Source organism: Falco naumanni, chromosome 17 (assembly GCF_017639655.2).
Source record: "Falco naumanni isolate bFalNau1 chromosome 17, bFalNau1.pat, whole genome shotgun sequence".
NCBI classification, from domain to species: Eukaryota; Metazoa; Chordata; class Aves; order Falconiformes; family Falconidae; genus Falco; species Falco naumanni.
The window spans coordinates 2,485,820-2,503,875 of record NC_054070.1 but is presented as its reverse complement, the minus strand read 5'-3'; the positions used below and the strand labels follow the sequence as shown (position 1 = coordinate 2,503,875).

Sequence of the window (18,056 nt, the reverse complement as noted above, 5' to 3'; positions counted from 1 at the left end):
CGGTGTAACGGTCTCAGCTGAGAAGCTGTGCCTGCCCCGATGGTGCTGAGGGGGTGGCCTGGGAACCCTCACTCCTTGCTGTTGGGAGTCATTCCTCAGAGGCTGGGGAAGGCAACAGCTGCCGTTTTATTCTGTAGGTGACCTTGAAATGGGTGGCTGCAACACAGCCAGCTCAGCAGCTCCCTGCTTATGCTCTTGATCTGGGAGCAGTCGTCAATTTGAGACTCGTGTCTCCCCTTGAGCCTCAGCAGCACCCAAACTTGCAGTCAGGTGCTGTCAGCTCTTGCAGCTGCAGTGAGCTGAGGGGAGTGGGACTCGCTACATTGGTTGCAGGAGGTGGAGCCCAGCCCCATTGCATGCAGGTGGTTTTGCTGCGTCAGGAAGGGCTGATGGCACATATTGACAGAGAGGCCATTAAACTCCTTGGCCAGGGAAGGTCTGAGAAGCTAGACTGGCTGCAGAAATGCTCCCTGAGGGCACTTTCAAACCGCTCAGCTCATTGGAGAGAAAGTGGCACCCCCTGTGCCAGAGCTGCCCAAGGCACCCGAGCCCGCCTGGCTGACTGCAGAGACTCAGGAAACGAAGCTTGTGAAATTGGGGAAGGAAGTTGCGTTGAATTTCAAGTTTATTTAAACCCTGCAACCTCCAGTGCTCAGCTGCTCTCGTAACAGTCCTGCCGTGATGCTCCACGCTACATGCAGGCAGCCCAGTGCTAGCTGTCTCCTGCCCCAGGGAGCTGCTCCCACCTCCTCCTCAGGAAGAAGGGTGGGATGCGCCACTCGGGATGGGATAGACCCATCACCATGTGCCCTGGAGGGCCTCAGTTCAGTGAAGCATGCTGGCAAAGGTCATGTGCCAGGATTGGGTGGGCTCCTGGCCCTGCCAGGGTCCTGGCATCTTTGCTGCCATGTGGCTGGGGCTCTTCTGCCTGCTGGGATGGTTTCTGCAAACCTGAAGCCTCTGAGAGCAGGTGGTGTCAGTCCCTGAGGAGGCAGAGTTGTTGTAGCCCTTCCACACCAGCGCTTCCAGGGGCAGTTTTGGGTCCTGATGGAGAGGTGATGTGAGCCCAACTTGTAACACACTGATGCGCGTGCTGTCCAATGGCTCCAGCGTGGAGAGGGGTGGTACAGCCTGGTACCTGCTGCCCACCATCACGATGGTGCTGCTGCAGGTCTGAGTCCCTTTGGCATCATCTCGGGGGGAGACTGTGGAGTGGCTTATGGGACAGTGTCTCCTGCCAAGCCTGCCTGGTGTTTGGCTGGTTTTGCTCAAATGTTGCAGGGCTGTGCAGGGGAGAGGTGAGGCAAACTCACCTTGCTTCATGGGATGCGGTGATGGCAGGGACAGCCCATACTGGTGTGGTGGCACACAGTCCGGCCCTCGGGTGGCCTGTCCCCCATTTGCGGATCCCAGGAAAGAAGTATCTCAGGAGGCTAGTATAGCCTGGGTGTCTGGGCAGGCAGGGCACTGGTGTGGGCACCCCCCAGTCACTTTCCCCATCCTTTGCCTCCGCTGAGGGCAGCTCAACCCCGGTAGCAGGGTCCTCCCACGGGCTGTTTTGCTGCTGTGCTGAACCCATTCAGGCAAGCTGCTGCTCTTTGGTTTCACTTCGGGGCTTCCCAGCCCCACTGTGGCAAAGGGGGATGTGTGTTCTTGGCTCCCAGCAAGCAGAGTTAAATTGGCCTCCCCAGTCTGGAGAGAGATGTTGAGGGCTGTGGTGGGTGGGGGGCCCCACGGGATCTCAGAGGGAAGTGCTGAGCCCAGGTGTGTGGGCGCGAGGGGTTTTTCTGTGCCTGGCTTCAATCAGGCGTGCCTCGCTGGCTTTTACAGCGGAAATGTTAGAAAGGGGATGGAGATGGTGCTGGTGCAAGGGGAGAGTGTGGCCGCACTCTGCGGTCCCACACAGGCGTGCCTGCAGCATCGCTCAGAGCAAAGCAGCTTTAAGAGGCTTTTGGTGCCTGCACCCATCACCATCAGCAAGGGATTTAAATATGTAATGCCACAAAGTCTCAGGAACTTGGGAGGCTGAGGCTGTCTCTAAGCCAGAGGACAGAGCCAGCTGCAGCTTTCCTGCACCAGCAGTGAAACTGGGGGCAGGAGAAAATTGCAGGAGATGAAACCTTAAACAAAGCTGTTGGGAACACGGCTCCTGGCCCCCTGAGAGGGAAGGCAATACCCCCACTGAGCCTGGTGCCGAGGAGCCAGCCCTGGCCAGGTGGCTGTCATGCTGTTCCTGCTGGGAGCAGGCGCTGGCACCGGTGGTCCCATGGGGCTGTTTCCAGCCGGAGGCTGTCAAAACAGTCCCTGTTGTTGGTTAAACAGCCAGCAGGTTTGGGATGTAGGGGATTGTAAGGGCAGCTGTGCTGGGTTCTGCTCCAGGAGATGACTGACTCCCTGCCCTGGTCAGATGCTGATGGGTTTCTGCTTTGGCTTGGTGGGAGGAAGGTGACTGGCCTCCCACCATCCCTTCCCCTCTTGGCAGACTGGAAGCTGATCCAGTGCTGCCCTGCCCTGGCATGTCCCCTCTGGCTCCGCACTGCTGTGAGGCCAGGGCAGCTGGCAGCCTCATCCAGCTTGGCATCTGTCCCTCTGCCCTGCTCCATGTGGACACAACATGGTCATCGTCCCCATTGCCAAGTGCAAGTGTTTGGGGCTGAGCCTGAGGCCCCAGGGGTCCCAGCAAAATCCCTTCCCCTTCTCTGCAGCTCTTTGGGGCCAGGACATGGGCAGGGGAGGTGCTTCTTGTCACAGCTTGCTGTAGCTGAGCCTGGCCCCAAGCTCCCCTGTCCCATGGTCCCTCCACCCCGTGTAACCTCACAGAGCTGTGAACGCCTCCCTGCCCGTATGCCCATGCCCAGCTGTTGGTTTTGGTGGGTGCCTCTGTGGTGCCCAGGGTGGGTGGCTCAGCAGCCCCCCTCCAAGCTATGGGTCTGTTCTCCCAGTGTTCCCAGCCTCATGTCTGGGCCAGTGCCAAGGACAAAGCTCTGGTGTCTGGCACTGGGGCAGCCCAAGGGGCCTTCCTGCACTGGTCTGGCCCTCCTCTGGGCTGAAAGATTTCATAAAGGTCCTTCTGCCCCCCTGCCCCTGGGCTTTGCTGCAGCCAGGGCCCGGCAGGCTCTCAGCCTCAGACATCTTCCCTGACTGTTCCTTCCTCCTCTGCCACAGGCTGGGAGACATCTGGGTGGTGGAACCCAAGTACTCCAGAGAGGTGGAGGTGACGGGGGCAGGAGGCTCTGTGCAGCAGAGTGGGATGTGTCGGGTCCGTTCGGCATGCTTTTCCCCAGAAGTCGCAGGTGTCCTTTGAGCTTCATGCGAGCTTCTGCGCTGCTGGGTATAATAACCTAAATAACCAGTTGGCAGCAGCCTATGGGTGTGCTGGGGGCATGCTGCTTGGGCAGCAGGAGTGGGATGTCTCATCCTTGCACTGGTCTGGAAGGAGATGAGCAATGCTGGCAGAGCAAAGGCATCGTGTTGGGGGAGAAAGGCTGGAGCAGGGCTCCTGGTCCTTGCTTTCCTCTGCCCTCTGAGCACTGAACAGGGGCACTTCCTTGGCCCAGTGTTGCAGGGCTGGGAGGCACAACCTGGCTCCTGTCTATGTTAGGAGAGCAGATCTCTCTGGCCATGTTGCTGTGGGTCTCTGATCATCTATTATTTCAGGCTGCACTTGCCCAAGGAGGATGTTAGGGCAAAATGTGCCGGTTCCCTTCCCAGCCGTGGGACCAGGTTTGCTCCTTCCCAGCTGTGGGACCAGGTTTGCTCCTGTGTGTTTCATAGCATCCCCCATCCTGCTGGCAAAGGGTTTCGGATTTCTTTTGGGGTTTATTTTGGAGGGGTGGAGAGGCATCTCTTTGGTGCCACCCACTCTCCTGTCTTGCAGGCAAGTTGCTCCAGAGATGCCCTGTGGGCTTTGGTGTTCCAGTATCTTCTGCCAGAATTGGATTGTTTTCCCAGTGGCAGTCAGAGCATGCTGGGGAGTTTCAGGTGTACCTGCTTTCAGGGGGCCAGGAATACCTTATCTCCAGTATGGGTGCACCAGTACTGGGGTGGGACTGGGATGTGGGGACTTCACAGGGTCACCTGAGGAAGAGAGATACCCAGTGGGTGTGATTCACTGGCTTGGAAGAAAATGGGAGCCTCAGTACTGGGATGCAGAAGCAGGGCAGGGAGCGTGTCCCTCTGTCTCTGTTGGACCTGTGGCATCTCTGTGCCCTCCCAGGGTCAAGCCAGTGGCTCGTCAGGCCTAGAGTCTCCTGGTAAATGATGGCTTCCTATCGTTCTCCAGCAATTGCTGACACTGCTGCTGAGCCGGTGGTTTTGTGGCTGTTACTGTGCCGTCAGAGGGGAGCAGGGGCCCAGCCAGGGTGTGCATCAAGTCACGTGTGCTGCCATGTGTGTGTTTCCTTGTGCTGGCCATCCCACCTGGGGTGCTGGGGCCCTGCATCCCTTTGTGGGTGATTCCCCTGGGTCTGTCATTTGCAAACATCTTCGTGGTGTTTCCCAGCCTCTTCTCTTGGACGGGTCCACCATGGAGCTGATGGCATTGCCAGTTGCTTACAGAGGTGGAGGAGTCCAGGGAGATCCCAGGCTTGGTTCACTTCTGCTCGCCTCTAGGCTGGGAAAAGCACAATCCTGTGCTTCCCCCAGGTCCCGCTGGTCTCTGTCCACTGCCTTGGGCTGGGTGTCCCCAGGTGCTGGGTCCCCATGCAGGCAGCATGTCTCTTGCCCCCGACCTGCGGTGGGTCTCGGTGCAGAGCAGATGGTGCAGCTCAGCGCCGGTGTGCTCCTGCCATTGCTAATAAGCAGCACATGGCGGCTGCCAAGGCCTGATTTAAAGGTTTCTTTAAGCCTGGGAAAGCCTGGAGCAGGAGGATTAGAGGGGGCCCGGGGGGGTTCTGGGGTCTAAGGCAGTGGGGTTTGCCCTGCAGGGGAGCTGGCTGGGCAACCAGGAATGGAGCACAGCCGGCACATCCATGCAGAGGATCTGTACTAGGGTCTCTTCCTCAGGGGATGGATGCGGGGTAGAGGCATGTCTCCGCTGAGCCGTGTGCAGCACGCCTCCGTGCACACCCCAGCTCTGTGAGGACCTGCTTGTCCCCAGGCTTGATGGTGGCAGGGATGGGAACCCAGCAGCCAGGGAGCTCTGTCTTGCCCCTGGTGCTGGTCCAGCTGTGATGACAGTAGCACCCTCTGCTTTGGCAGTGTTTGGCGGGCAGAGATCCAGTGGCACGGGTGACTCCACAGGTGGGCTGAGCCTGGTGCTTTCCCGTGTTGTGCTCACTCCTACTGGGAGATGGCTTGCTGTATCTCTTAATTGGAGCATTTGCTGACCAGACCTGGCAGTCCCCAGGGAGCCTGATTCAATTTTCTCTGATTGTTGAGCCGCTTCCCTGCTGTGGTAATTAAATGCTTAACTTTGTCTTGATTTGGGTCCAAAGCAACCTGTGTGCAAACGGCCAGCCCTTGGCAGCCAGCCCTCTCCTGGGACCCCCTGCTCAGGGGTAAATGGGGCCAGGGGCATCCCTTCCCAGGCAAGGGATCAGATTCCCCCACAGGATCAAGCCATGCTAAGCTGAGGCCTGGGGAACCACTGTTTGCTGGTGAGGGTGGGCAGCTCCATGCGTGCTGTGCTGGTCTTGGAGATACAGGAAAACCTGGAGCGCTTTGCTCTGATCTTACCTTAGTGATGCTGACAGCACCCTGCTTCCTGGAGAGCTGCTTGGCCAGGCTGAGTGCCCTGTACACTACCACGCTGCACCCCGTGTGCCACACGCTGTCTTGCCTGTTGGGTTTCCAATGCCCCGTGTGTTCTTGACCCATAGGATGTCCTAGGTAGGGGCGCACAGGATGACGTTAGAGCTGCTCTCTTCCTGGTTGTCCTGTGCTGCTGGGTGGGATTGCAGGGAAGCAGCAAAACATGGAGAGCAGGTTTGAGGAAGAGGAGAGCAAAGCGTGGGGGCAGTAGAGAGGGTAGTGAGGCTGGCAGATGGGCTATGTGTGAGTCTGGGCTGTCTGGCAGATGCTCCTTCAGCTCCCGTGCTGGGGAGGCTGGAAGGAGTGCGAGCAAGGCAAACGCAGGCAGTGCAGGGAGTAGGGATGAGGCAGTGAGGAGGGTGAGGATGGGAGCAGAGTGAATGCAGGTGATGCAGGATGGGAGTGGGGGCAGGAGCGGGGCAGACATGGGCAGTGTGGGGATGGGAGTGGGCTGAATGCAAGATCATGTGGGGAGGGGAAATGGGGCAGGTGTGGGTGATGTAGGGAACAGGGTGAACACAGGTGCTGCAGGGATGGGAGTAGGATGAATAGGGGCAACGTGGGAAGTGGAGCCTACTGCTGCCGGGGCTTGCCCAGATCACCTGTCTTGGCAGGCACATCCACAGCAGTCAGGCTGTATGGCTGATCAGGGTCTGCCTGGATCCAGCCTCTGCCAGCCCGCATCAGCAGAGGTGCTCGCCGCTGGGCAGGGAGCAGTGCCCCAGCCCCTCATCTGGTGGTGGAGCTGCCAGCATTGCAGCAGGCAACCTTGCCCCTCTGGAGATGGGGTAGATGAGGGCTAGTGGCTCCGAGCCTCCAGGGCCTGGCACAGGGAGGGAAAATGCCATGGAGCTTTTCCACCTGCCGCTCCCCAGCTCTCTGGCTCAGCTCCCTGGGAAACCAGCCCTGCCTGGCTGGGCAGCTTCCTCGGCTCTGGCCTTGGGAAGGGAGAGGAACGTCTCCTTGCCAGGGGGTCTGCAGGCAGCCACCCTCCCTCCCAGAGCAGTCTCAGAGGGATGGGAGCTCCCTGCTGCAACAGAGACAGGCTCTGCCCTCCCAGAGTTGCAAGATTATAAAAGGCAGTGAAAGGCAGCTGCAGCTGGGGGGTTACCCGCACCCCCAGTCTGGAGCAGCTGCCCTGCAGCTCCCTGCCAGCACTGAGAAATGCTGGTGAGTGGGTGTGTGCTCGGCCTCCCTGGGGAGCTGGGACAGCTCCTGTTTGAGGTGGGTGACATTGGGTGACAGGTCTTGGGGAGGCTGGATCTTCTCTGTCCTCATGCCCATCCTCTCCTGATGGGTGGGATGGTCACCCTGCCCCAGGGGTGCCTGTGTCTCAGCAGGGTGGTATGGCCTGGAGGGAGTTTAGTGTGCAGGCAGTTTGGTGTGCATGGGTGTCATGGCTCTCGCCATGGCCAGGAGGGCTATGGGAGTGTGCTGTCGCAACTTCAGCAAAGTGTTGGGGGCCAAGGGATGCTCTGGAGCCCCTTGGTGTTGCCATGGTGGTGGGCTGGGAGCGGGGGAACTGAGGCTGTTGGATGAGGAGGCAGGGGGACATGAGGACATGAACCCAGCAGTCCATGGCAGCTGAACGGTGCCTTCCTGTGCACGGAAAAGCTCCCTTCAGTGCACAGGGAGGGCTGGGTGGTGTCTGCTGGTGGATGTGGCCCTGACATGGGCATACTGGCTGTGCCTGGTGTGGTGAACCCCCTCCCCTCCACTGGTTGCAGGGCTTGAGATGCTGGGATGGACAGGTCTCTTCCCAGGGGCGCTGCTCCTGCTGGGGTGAAGGAACCCCTGAGCTGCCCCTACGAGGGCTGCCAGCAGTGGTGCCCATCCAGCACTTGGCTCCCACCCCCTGACGCGGCCAAACACTGGCATAGGGCAGCAGCACCGAACAACTCAGCCTTTGTGCTTGCGCGAAGCATGCTCGCCTGTGAGCAGAAGCTCCCTGCCCCTCCGAGTGCAGGACCCACTCCCCCCTTCCTCCCAGAAGCTTGGTCGCCCTGGCAGCCCAGCCGTGGAGACGGTGCTTTCACAGCCTGCCAGCCCGGCAGGGAAGGGGAGCGATGGAGAGGCTCCCAGCCAAGGTTCCCTTTGTGCCTCTGTGCGGCTGTGGACTCTCCTGGCACACACGCTACTCGTGCTGCCGGGTTTGGATGCTGATGCTGGAGCAGTCAGGCTCCTGCCACGCCGGCTGTCATTGCCTCAGCGGGAGCTGCCGGTTTGGGAAGGTGCAGTCTCCACCCATGCCTGCGCCTCTGTCTCTGTGCATCCGTCTGCCTCCCAGCCCTGTGTGTTGAGTGCCCAGGGCTGGGAAGCTGCCAGGTTTGCTTGGCAGGAGCACTCAGCTAGGACCTATTCTGTCCTTGGTCCTTGTCACCATTGCTTCACAGTGAACTGGGACACATACACACACAGAGAGGTGGTGGCTGGGCCCATCGTGCCACTGTGGTCCTGCTGGCTCTCTCCTCCCTGGGTGTGTTTCCTGTGCAGAGGCTGGTTTATCAGCATGGGCAGGAGGGAGATGTGGCTGGCACTGATAGTCTTGCTGGCCCCAAGACAGCCTGTGTCATCCCTATGCCATCTTCCAGCAGGAGCAGCAGTCACCTGCGCCAGTGTGGGGATGACCGGGCACAAGATGCCTCATGGAGCTGCGGCTCTGGTCTGCTCCTGCCTGAGCTGGGGGGTGGCGAGGCAGCATCCCACTGGTTAAGTGCTGGTTTATTTTGGTTGCTACCTAGCAGATGAACCCCTCAGTGCCACATAACCATAGAAGCCTGTGCCATCGGCTCCTGGGGATCAGCCCAGCTCTCTGTAGGTGTCCCAGCCCTTCAAGGACAGCGCACCCTGGTGTGTTTGGCTCTGCAGTGGGTCCTGGTGCTGGGCACAAGCTGTCCTTCTGCCTGGTGGCCCATGACCAGGCACAGAGCAGGTTGGCTAGCTGTGTCCAGATGCAGGTAAGGGAGCAGCTCCATTATCCTGCAGTTTGGGCCCCGACAGCATCACAGCCAGTTCTTGTGGACCCATGGACAGACAGGACACGTCCAGCATCTTTTTTGGTAGATGTAGGGACAAGGAGTGCCAGAACACACTCAGACAGTGAATTATGACCTCCAAAGTTTTTGATCTCTGTTGCAGAGCAGGGAAACTGAGACAGAGCACAAGTGCTGCCAGGTCGCCCAGTGTCACCTGGTGGGGTTAAGGACAGAGCCAAGGAGAGAGCCAATACTGGTTCTGCAGATGCTTATGTCATGTTTGGCTGGAAAGCTGCCCAGTGGAAAAGGACCTGGGGGTATTGGTCGATTGCTGGCTGAATATGAGCCAGCCGTATGCCCAGGTGGCCACAGCAGCCAACAGCATCCTGGCTTGTATCTGAAACAGTGTGACCAGCAGGACTGGGGCAGTGACCGTCTCCCTGCACTCGGCACCGGCGCAGCCGCACCCCCAACCCCGGGTTCAGTTTCGGCCCCTCACTCAGGAGGGACAGTGAGGGGCTGGAGCGTGTCCAGAGCCGGGCAGCGGGGCTGGGGCAGGGGCTGGGGCACAAGTGCTCTGAGGAGCGGCTGGGGGAACTGGGGGGTTCAGCCTGCAGAGGAGGCGGCTCGGGGGGGCCCTCATGGCTCCCTACAGCTGCCGGGCGGGAGGCTGTAGCGAGGTGGGTATCCATCTCTTCTCCCAAGGAACAAGTGACAGGACGAGAGGAAACGGCCTCAAGTTGCACCAGGGGAGATTTCAATTGGATATCAGGAAAATTTCTTCATGGAAAGGGTGGTCAGGCACTGGAGCAGGCTGCCCCGGGAGGTGATTGAGTCACCACCCCTGGAGGTGTTTAAAAGACATGTAGATGTGGTGCTTAGGGACATGGTTTAGTGGTGGGCTTAGCAGTGTTAGGTTGACAGTTGGACTTGATGTTAAAGGTCTTTTCCAACCTAAAGATTCTATGTTTGGATTGTGGTGCCTGGGAATGACTTGAATTATATGTGAATGCCTACCTGTCCTGACCAGGGTCTCAGCTGCCCAGTTGCCTGGCATCGTGATGTTCCTCCTGGGAAGGCAGGGATGGGAACCCCTAGTGTGGGAGAGCTGGGTCAGTTGGAAGCTGGGGAGCAGGAGGAGCAGCTGCACTGGCCTAGAGAAACTCTTTGTGATGTCTGTTGGTGGCCATGTGCATCTATGGTGCTGGGTGGCATCTCTGCGCCGTCCCACCTGGGACTGTGGCTACTGGCACTTGTCCCTGCCCTGCTGCTCTGCTTGTCCCGCTCCTGTAGTGGGAGCCTGTAGTATTTGCCCACCAGCTGGCAGCAGCTCCCAGGACCTCCCCGGCTGATGCCTGGCTGATTGCCTGGAGACCAAGATCCTCCCAGGGGGTTTCTGTGTCTCCAGTCACCCTAGGGAGACAGGACAGCGTGGGTGAGCACGCTGAGGACTGGCACCGGGGTCCCCTCCAGCCCCCATCTGTGAGAGCTCTTGAGTGGTCACAGCTGGCTGGGCAGCGAGGTTTGGGGAGCTGGAGTGGGGGAGACATCCGTGTTGGTGTGTGGACAGCTGGAACAGCCCGGCATGGCCTGGTCAAGGTGGGTCCCCAAATGCCCTATGGAAGATTAATGTGTGCACACTCCTCCAACAAATGTGCTGCTGCTTCTCTCTTCCAAACCCACGTGCACATATTTAATCACCGGGGGGGGGGGGGGCGGGGGGGGGGTGGGGGAAGAGGGGTAGGAAGGAAAAAGCTAAAACCCCTGTTCTCATTTTTCTTATATGGAAAAAAAAATTCTGAAAATACTGTAGTTCCAGTTTGTTTCTCTGCCCATTCCCCGGGGGCACTATCACTGCAGGTCTGGGGTGGAGAGCAGGAGGAAGCGCATCATGTTGGTTAAAGAGTAATTAAAGCGGGGTTTAATTTTCCTGGAGGAGGGTGGGACCCTGGGAAGGCAACAGGAGTGAGTCTAGGGCTGAGCACATCAGAAGCTGCTTTCTGTTGTGGCTGCTGCGCTAAATATACCCATGGACGCACATAGCTGTTCCCACGTGTCTGCTGCACGGGCTCCCAGCAGGGTGAGCGGGGTGCTTAAGCTGCCTCCTGCCCCACTTTGGACACCCTGGCCCCCCAAGCACAGCGAGTTTTGCCCCTCTTGGTCTCTGCTTGCCGCTGGCCAGGCTGGCGAGGAGCAGTGGCTCACGCAGAGCCCCAATCCGCAAAGCGTCTGCTGCGGTTGCTGCACTGCCTTGCCAGCAATGCGTCTTTGGAGGAATTAATAGCTGTGTTTATGAAGCATCCAGGGAGGGGAGATGTGCAGTCATTAGCTCTAATGAGAGCTGTTTGCCGTGACGTTTGGCTCTGCACTCCCTGTTTCTCCATGACTCCCCCAGGGCCAGCCAGCTTCCCCTAGCTGGCCCATCCACCAAAAGCCGGAGCTGCTGCAGCCCTAACAGGCACTAGTGCCTGTGCTTGAGCAGAGCTACCCTGCTGTGGGTCTGATCAATCTGTACCCTGTTTTCTTGGGGAGGGGTTGAGTGTGGTGGGTGGGGTGTGGTGGGTCAGTCATATGCAAAGCACCAGAGCCAGGAGCCCAGAACAGCTTCGGCTGTTCCCTTCCCATCTGCGGAGTCCACAGCTGGGGACAGCCGTCGGGTTGGGTGGTGGTTTGATTTTGATGGTGGTTTTGGTGCTGAGACTGTCTCGTTGTATTTTTGCATTTTGTATTTTAAGCCTTTGTAACTGCAGCTTGATCTTGCTGCCTCTCAAGCGAACACAACTGGCTGCAGTGCATTCCGGCTGCCTGCCCGTACCCTGGCCACCCATGTCAGGGCTGCTTCGGTGCATTGATCATGTCTCGCTGCCCAGAGCTTGCTGCCTGGCTGGGGGCATTGTGGGGAATGAGCCAGCACGGGCATGGAGGTTGGTGGGCCCCATATGGACTGTGCTGGACAGTACTCAGCTGTTGGTGCAAAGGCAGATTTAAGTGCAGGCTGCATGTCGTCGCCAGATCTGTCTGTGCTGTGGCACCCAGCCCTGTCTGTCACTTTGGCTGCAGAGTTGGCTGGTGGCACTGCTGGGATGCACCATCTTTTCTCAGACATGAACGGATCAAGATTGTCACTGAGTGCAGGAGTTGAAGCATCCCCTGCGCTGTTTGCTCTACACTGAAGGCAGAGGTGCTGCCAGTCCCCTGCCTGCAGCAGCCATGGCTCCAGCATGGGCCAGGCTCGTGTCCCCCAGGACCAGGATGAGCCCCAAGGCTGCCCTCAGCCTGCTTCTCTTCATGCAGGATCCGTCCTCAACTGGCCAAAGAGAAAATAGAAGGATGTCACATCTGTACCTCAGTGACACCCGGCGAGCCCCAAGTGCTGCTGGGGAAGGACAAGGCGTTCACCTATGACTTTGTCTTTGACCTGGACACATGGCAGGAGCAGATCTACACGACGTGTGTGGGCAAGCTCATCGAAGGCTGCTTCGAGGGCTACAATGCCACTGTGCTGGCGTACGGCCAGGTACATGCTCTGGCATGGGCACTGGGCGCTCTTGCAGCCCTGGGTGCTGGGGATGCTGAGGTGGCACCTGCAGAGGTTAGGGAAGGCAGTGGGGTATATAAGCTCCGTAGTGTAGAGGGGACAGAGAGTTGTCCCTGGGCTGGATGAGAGCTGGGACAGGGGGGCGGCCTTGGGTGGGAGGAGAGTTGGGCATGGTTGTGTCGGAGCATGGGAGCTGGTGTGGTGGTGGGCATCAGAGGGGACCAGCAGAGGCATTTGGGGACCTGGGGTGATGGTGGGGAGCTGTGGGGCACATCAGGCAGAGCTGAACCTGGGAGGGCCCAGCCAGCTCCCCCTGTCCCTGACTCTTTGCAGACTGGTGCGGGGAAGACTTACACCATGGGCACTGGCTTCGACATGAACATCTCTGAGGAAGAGCAGGGCATCATCCCACGGGCCATCGGCCACCTCTTCAGTGGCATTGAGGAGCGCAAGCGGGCGGCGCAGAGTCAGGGCGTGGCAGCACCCGAGTTCAAAGTCAGCGCCCAGTTCCTGGAGGTGGGTGACAGCAGGTCTGGGTGACACTGTGGCCCTGTCCTGTCCTTTGCTTAGCTCCCACTTCCTGGGCAAATTGATTCCTCCATGTCCTGGCTGCTTGCTGGCTGACCTGGTCCCCAGAGCTGCTGTGCGGCTGGGGATGTGTGCCAGGGCAGAGGAGACTCAAAGCACCTGAATGTTGTTGAGCTCATGATGGCCACAAACTGGGGTCCAAATTTTTGGATCCAGGGAGCCCCTGCCGTGGGGAAGGGGCTTATGCCTCGGTCCCCTGGAGATTCAGGGGGATCTGGGCTTGCTTACTCCTGTTTCAGGTTGGGGATAGTGGCATACCTACTTCCCTGGGTCTGGACCAGCATTCCCAGTGAAACAAGGAAAGGAAAAAGCAGGGATCTGAGGAAGGGCTGTGCTATTTCCCATGTCCTTTGCTGTATCTTTGACCATGGGAATGCTTCATTGCATCCTCTCCCGCCTCTGCTTTGGCCTCTCCAGTTCAAAAGTCTCTTCTATTAACTGCTTCTTTCCCTGGAGAAGTTTGTCCCAGAAAGCTATGGACCTTGTGAGTCTGCAGCAGTTTCCCTGGGGGTTGGTCCTGGGGTGAAAGCACAAAGTTCAAGATGGGAACTGGTTTAAGACCCTGGTGAGAAAACATAGGGTGGTGTTGAGCAAAGCTGAGCCCCTAAACAAACTTCATATGGTTGGTATCTCAATCTGGCATTCAGCCCAGAGGAGACAGGCAGAGAGGCCCCTGTGCTGTGATCTTGCCTCCATGTGGCTTTGGTGGCCATCACATCTGGGTTCCTCTAGATGTTGAAGGCCTAGAGAAGGGAAGCAGTGCCCAAAGTCACCTCCTAGCCTGGAGGGCTGACCTTCTTGCCAGAGAAATCCTTCTCAATCAGCTTTCCATCTGCAGAGCCCTTGTTATCTCCCATGGTGCTGTTGTGACTGGTCGCATCCTTCCCTCCCCACCACTCGGACCTGTCTGAGCTCCTGGCTGCCTTCCCACACATCTTTGTCCTCGTGGGGGTCCAGTCTGGGATGGAAATGGGGACAATTTCCTGCCTGTTCTGAAGTCTTTCTGGGGGCTGAACTTTGTCCGGCTTTCTCCCTGCTGGAGAGTCCCCCCTAAGCCCGTTGGGGCCAGGGCATAGTCCTACTTTCCCTGGTCTACAGGACTGGATACTGGCCTTCAGCCCAGTGTGTCTCCCCCTCACCCTATGTGACACACTTTCCCTTTCCTCTCAGGTCCCCTGTATCTGCCCTCTAGGAGATCCTCTGCTGCCCAACTATAGTTTCTGTTACCTCAGTTTCTTCCACTCAGTTTGGGATGACCCGAAACGACCCCAAGGAGCTGGGTGACCTGTTACCTGGGGTTGGGACAGAAGGATGAACACTGGGGAGGAGATGCCTGTGCTGCCATCTAGACCATCCTAGGAAGCATCTCTGCAGACCAAGAGGTCCAGCACAACCTCAGGGACAAGTGGGTGTGATGGAGCAGTGGCCCTGCACGGGGTCACACCAGCTGCTGTAGGGGTTTCCTGTAGCATTTCTGTCCCTTCACCACCTCTGACCCCTGGTGGTTTTGGCTTTCAAAATAGCTTCAGAGAAGCTTGTCCGGTGGCTGCAGTGGAGAATGGGAACAAGGCTTCCTCTGCTGTGTTTCAGAGCTGCTCACAGTCGCACTCCCCAGGCCAGCTGTGCCCACTGGGACACTGGCAACCCCAGGGTGTCAGGGGCATCTGCCAGCTGGGGGGGCTTGAAGGTTTTCCAAGGGCCCTGTTACACGAGAGAGTAAAAATCCATTGCCTGATGGCCCGGGGTCAGGGGGTGATCAGGGCCATCGGAGCCTGTCAAGGGCTTTGCCCACTAGTCCACCCTGCAGGCATGGCCGTCAAACCAGGAGCTCTTGTGCCGCTGTGCCAAGACCTGTCCTAAGACCTGTCCTACAGCCACCCTCATCCAGGCAAGGTGGGGGAAGGGGGGGGGGGGGGGGCGCGGCAAGGCCGGTTGTGGCAGCAAGGGCTCTCCTGTGCCAGCATGGGCACGTGGCTGCCTCAGACCCTTGTTACCAGGATTTGGCACTGCTGATCCCAGTCCTGTGACTCTCCTGCAGGGAGCAGACTGTCAGAGTGGGGTTTAAACCTGTGGGGAGCCCATTTGCACCTGGGGCAGCCAGGGACGGATTAGCCCGATCCACTCTGCTGGCCAGGAGCCTGTGGTCCTTGGGTGACCCTGCTCTCTGCACTGGGATGTGGGTGTAAAAGGGTGGTGTGTGGCACTGAGTGGTGGTGGCGAGGGGACAGATGGGCAGGGGTGTCTTTCCACCCCAGGGTGAGAGAGAGTGCTGTAGGGTCAAGATATCGATGGGGCATCCTCTGTTAGCTCTGAGTCCTCAGGGGTTTCACTGCTTGTCCAGCGCTTCCTGGTCCCTCTTGTCCCCTTTCCCTGGCAGAGGTGACCTTGGGGAGCTGTGGTGGTAGAGGAACTCCACTGGCTCCTGTGGCCAAGGGCTTCCTGGGTGAGCAGGGAAGGCTGAGGGATGCATAGCTCCCGAGCGTCCACTCAGGCTCTGGGGACAGGGCTCTGACTGTGTCCTGGTTTCCACACAGCTGCTTGTGTGGGCCAGGAACAGGACAGGGTAAGGCAGCTGGAACCACCCAGACTGCAGCTCAAAACTTCACCAGATGGACAAGCACATATATACATGCCTGTGCACATGCATGCACACACACACCATTCCTTCTGGGCATCCTGACCTAGCTGGGTACCCATGCAGGCAGGTCAGAGCTTGCCACTGCATCGTCTCCTATCTGCATGCACGTGCTTGCGTGCCCTCTCCTACATTTGCATGCATACCAGCTCTCACGGTCAGCTTTGCCTAAGCACACACATGTGCACATATGTGTGAACACACATGCACCCCCAGCTGTGCAGTTTGTCCTCCTGGCTCTTGGGACTGCAGCAGCAGGATGGCAGAGGTTAGCTCCTGTATGTCCCACTGTGGTGGGCTCCAGCAGCCTCCTGCTTACTACTGCTCACCCCACACACACTTCTGCCCCACTCAGCTCTACAATGAGGAGATCCTGGACCTGTTTGACAGTGCCCGTGATGCCGACACACGCCACCGCAAATCCAACATCAAAATTCATGAGGATGCCAGCGGGAGTATCTACACCACGGGGGTCACATCACGCCTCATCAGCTCTCAGAACGAGGTGGGTGCAGGATGGGGCAGGGATGGAGAAGAGATGGTAGCTGGGTGCCCACCAGCCGGGGATGTGGTGTGTGGGGACAGCCAGGTGATGGGGGAATCTCACTCAGGAGGGGAGAGAGCAGCCCTGGGGTGATGCAGGGGGAGGTCAGTATGCCTGCTGGGCTGTGGCAGGGTGCTGTCCTGACTCCCTGGAAGGGTGCTTCAAGGTTTTGTTCTTCCCCGCCCCATGTCATTGTAGCTGATCCAGTGCCTAAAACAGGGGGCTCTTTCCCGCACCACCGCCAGCACCCAGATGAACGTGCAGAGCTCCCGATCCCATGCCATCTTCACCATTCACCTGTGCCAGATGAGAGTGTGCACCCGCCCGGAGCTGGTGAGATGTGCTTCTGTCTCATGGCTGGGATCTTCCTGGATCTGATATCCAGGCAATGTGTATGCATCCCTTTGGAATGGGGAGAGGGTTTGAAGTCTTTTCAAAGAGTTTTGTCTTTCTTTCCAGTCATAGCCAGTGTTAGTATTTAATGGGAGCTGAGGTCTGCCCTGGAGCAGCCCCATCTGTGGCAGGGGTGGTCTGGCCCAAGGGGCAGCTCGGAGCAAGCTGCTGTTGGGATCCTTTCCCCCATCCTTGATGGGCTGGATGTGGAGAGTGAATGCTCAGGTTTTTGCTGACATCTGAGTGTGGCCAAGGGAGCTCCTGCCTGCTCTGAGTCTGTGGTGGTGACCCTCATCATGTGTGCCTGGCTGCAGGTGAACGGGGAGGTGACCAGCCTCCTGGATGGAGCCCAGCCCACCACCGAGTACGAGACCCTCACAGCCAAGTTTCACTTCGTAGACCTGGCTGGCTCAGAGAGGCTGAAGCGAACGGGTGCTACCGGCGAGAGAGCAAAGGAAGGCATCTCCATCAACTGTGGGCTGGTACAGTCCTGGGCACTGGTGTGCGAACGGAGGGGACAGGCAGGGCCTGCCTGAGGGAGCCTGCAACACCTTTGTGTCCTACTTGGGGCTGTTTGGGGCTGTTTGGGTTGCTTCTGTCTCTGCTGGGGTTTATGCTACTTGGCCCTGTAGGCAGGAATATGCACAAACCGAAATGCCAGTGGTGAGGGCAGAGCTCTGCTGCTGAGGGCAGGACTGTGGGGAGGGGTACAGCTGGGCACAAGTGTGCAAGTCCCCAAAAGGTCGAGGTCTTCTAACTTGAACTTAAACAAAACTCCAGGGCTTGATGCCGCTCCTTAGCGCGTGTGGGAGAGAGACACAGCCCAGGGAGGTGGGGAGGGGGGTGAATGCTGAGAGTGGCAAAGGAAGCCCCATGCCACCACCTCTCGCACTCCAAACCTGTGCCGCAGCGCGTGCCCCACACCTCATGTGCTCGCTACGTGACAACCATATTCTCAGCAGGCGCTGAATTGGGGGCGGGGGGGGGGGCTTTCCTTTGTGTTGATAGCTGGCCTTGGGGAACGTCATTAGTGCCCTTGGAGACCAGAGCAAGAAAGTTATGCACGTGCCCTACCGTGACTCCAAGCTCACACGCCTGCTGCAGGATTCCCTTGGGGGCAACAGGTAAGGGTGTCGCAGGCCAAGGCTGAGCCCTGGGAGCGGTCTGCAGGGGCTGTCCCCCAGCAAGTAGGGCCAAGGCTCTGTGGAGCCATGTAGGAGCTATTTCAGGACTCGGATGCTTCGTGGGTTGCCAGGTGGGGAGGGGGATGCCTCCTGGCAGGCAGTGCATGACTTTGCAAATGTAAAGACCTTGGCTCCTCATGAGTCCCAGGCACAATTAGCCAGCTTTGGCAGAGTTAGCTGGTGCAAAACACTCCAGAGCCCTTGCAGATCTTGGACTTGGCAGGTGGTGTTGCCCAGCATGGGATTGATTGCATTCCCTGCCTGCTTTGAGGGTACTTCTCCAAAGAGCCTGTTCTTCCTCAGCAATCCTGATATGTTTGGGCTGGCTGGTGGAGGTTGCTCGGTGCTGTGTGATATTGCTCATGGGGTCTTACCAGTGTTCTGGCTCTGGGAGGGACTGAACCCAGTTTATACCTTGGTTATAAAATATAGAAGGGCCTAGGATGGG

General features: G+C 58.4%; 1 protein-coding gene across 5 annotated transcripts in view; it reads left to right on the top strand.

The window, feature by feature from the left end:
* KIF21B (kinesin family member 21B) overlaps positions 1-18,056 on the top strand; it is a 46,313-nt gene that overhangs the window by 5,764 nt on the left and 22,493 nt on the right. For all 5 annotated transcript variants that reach the window (XM_040616671.1, XM_040616670.1, XM_040616673.1 and 2 more), the window contains exons 2-7: positions 12,021-12,243; positions 12,598-12,780; positions 15,843-15,992; positions 16,230-16,364; positions 16,739-16,906; positions 17,433-17,548. In XM_040616671.1, coding sequence (XP_040472605.1) covers positions 12,021-12,243; positions 12,598-12,780; positions 15,843-15,992; positions 16,230-16,364; positions 16,739-16,906; positions 17,433-17,548 — 975 coding nt within the window. The remainder of the gene's footprint in view (positions 1-12,020; positions 12,244-12,597; positions 12,781-15,842; positions 15,993-16,229; positions 16,365-16,738; positions 16,907-17,432; positions 17,549-18,056) is intronic.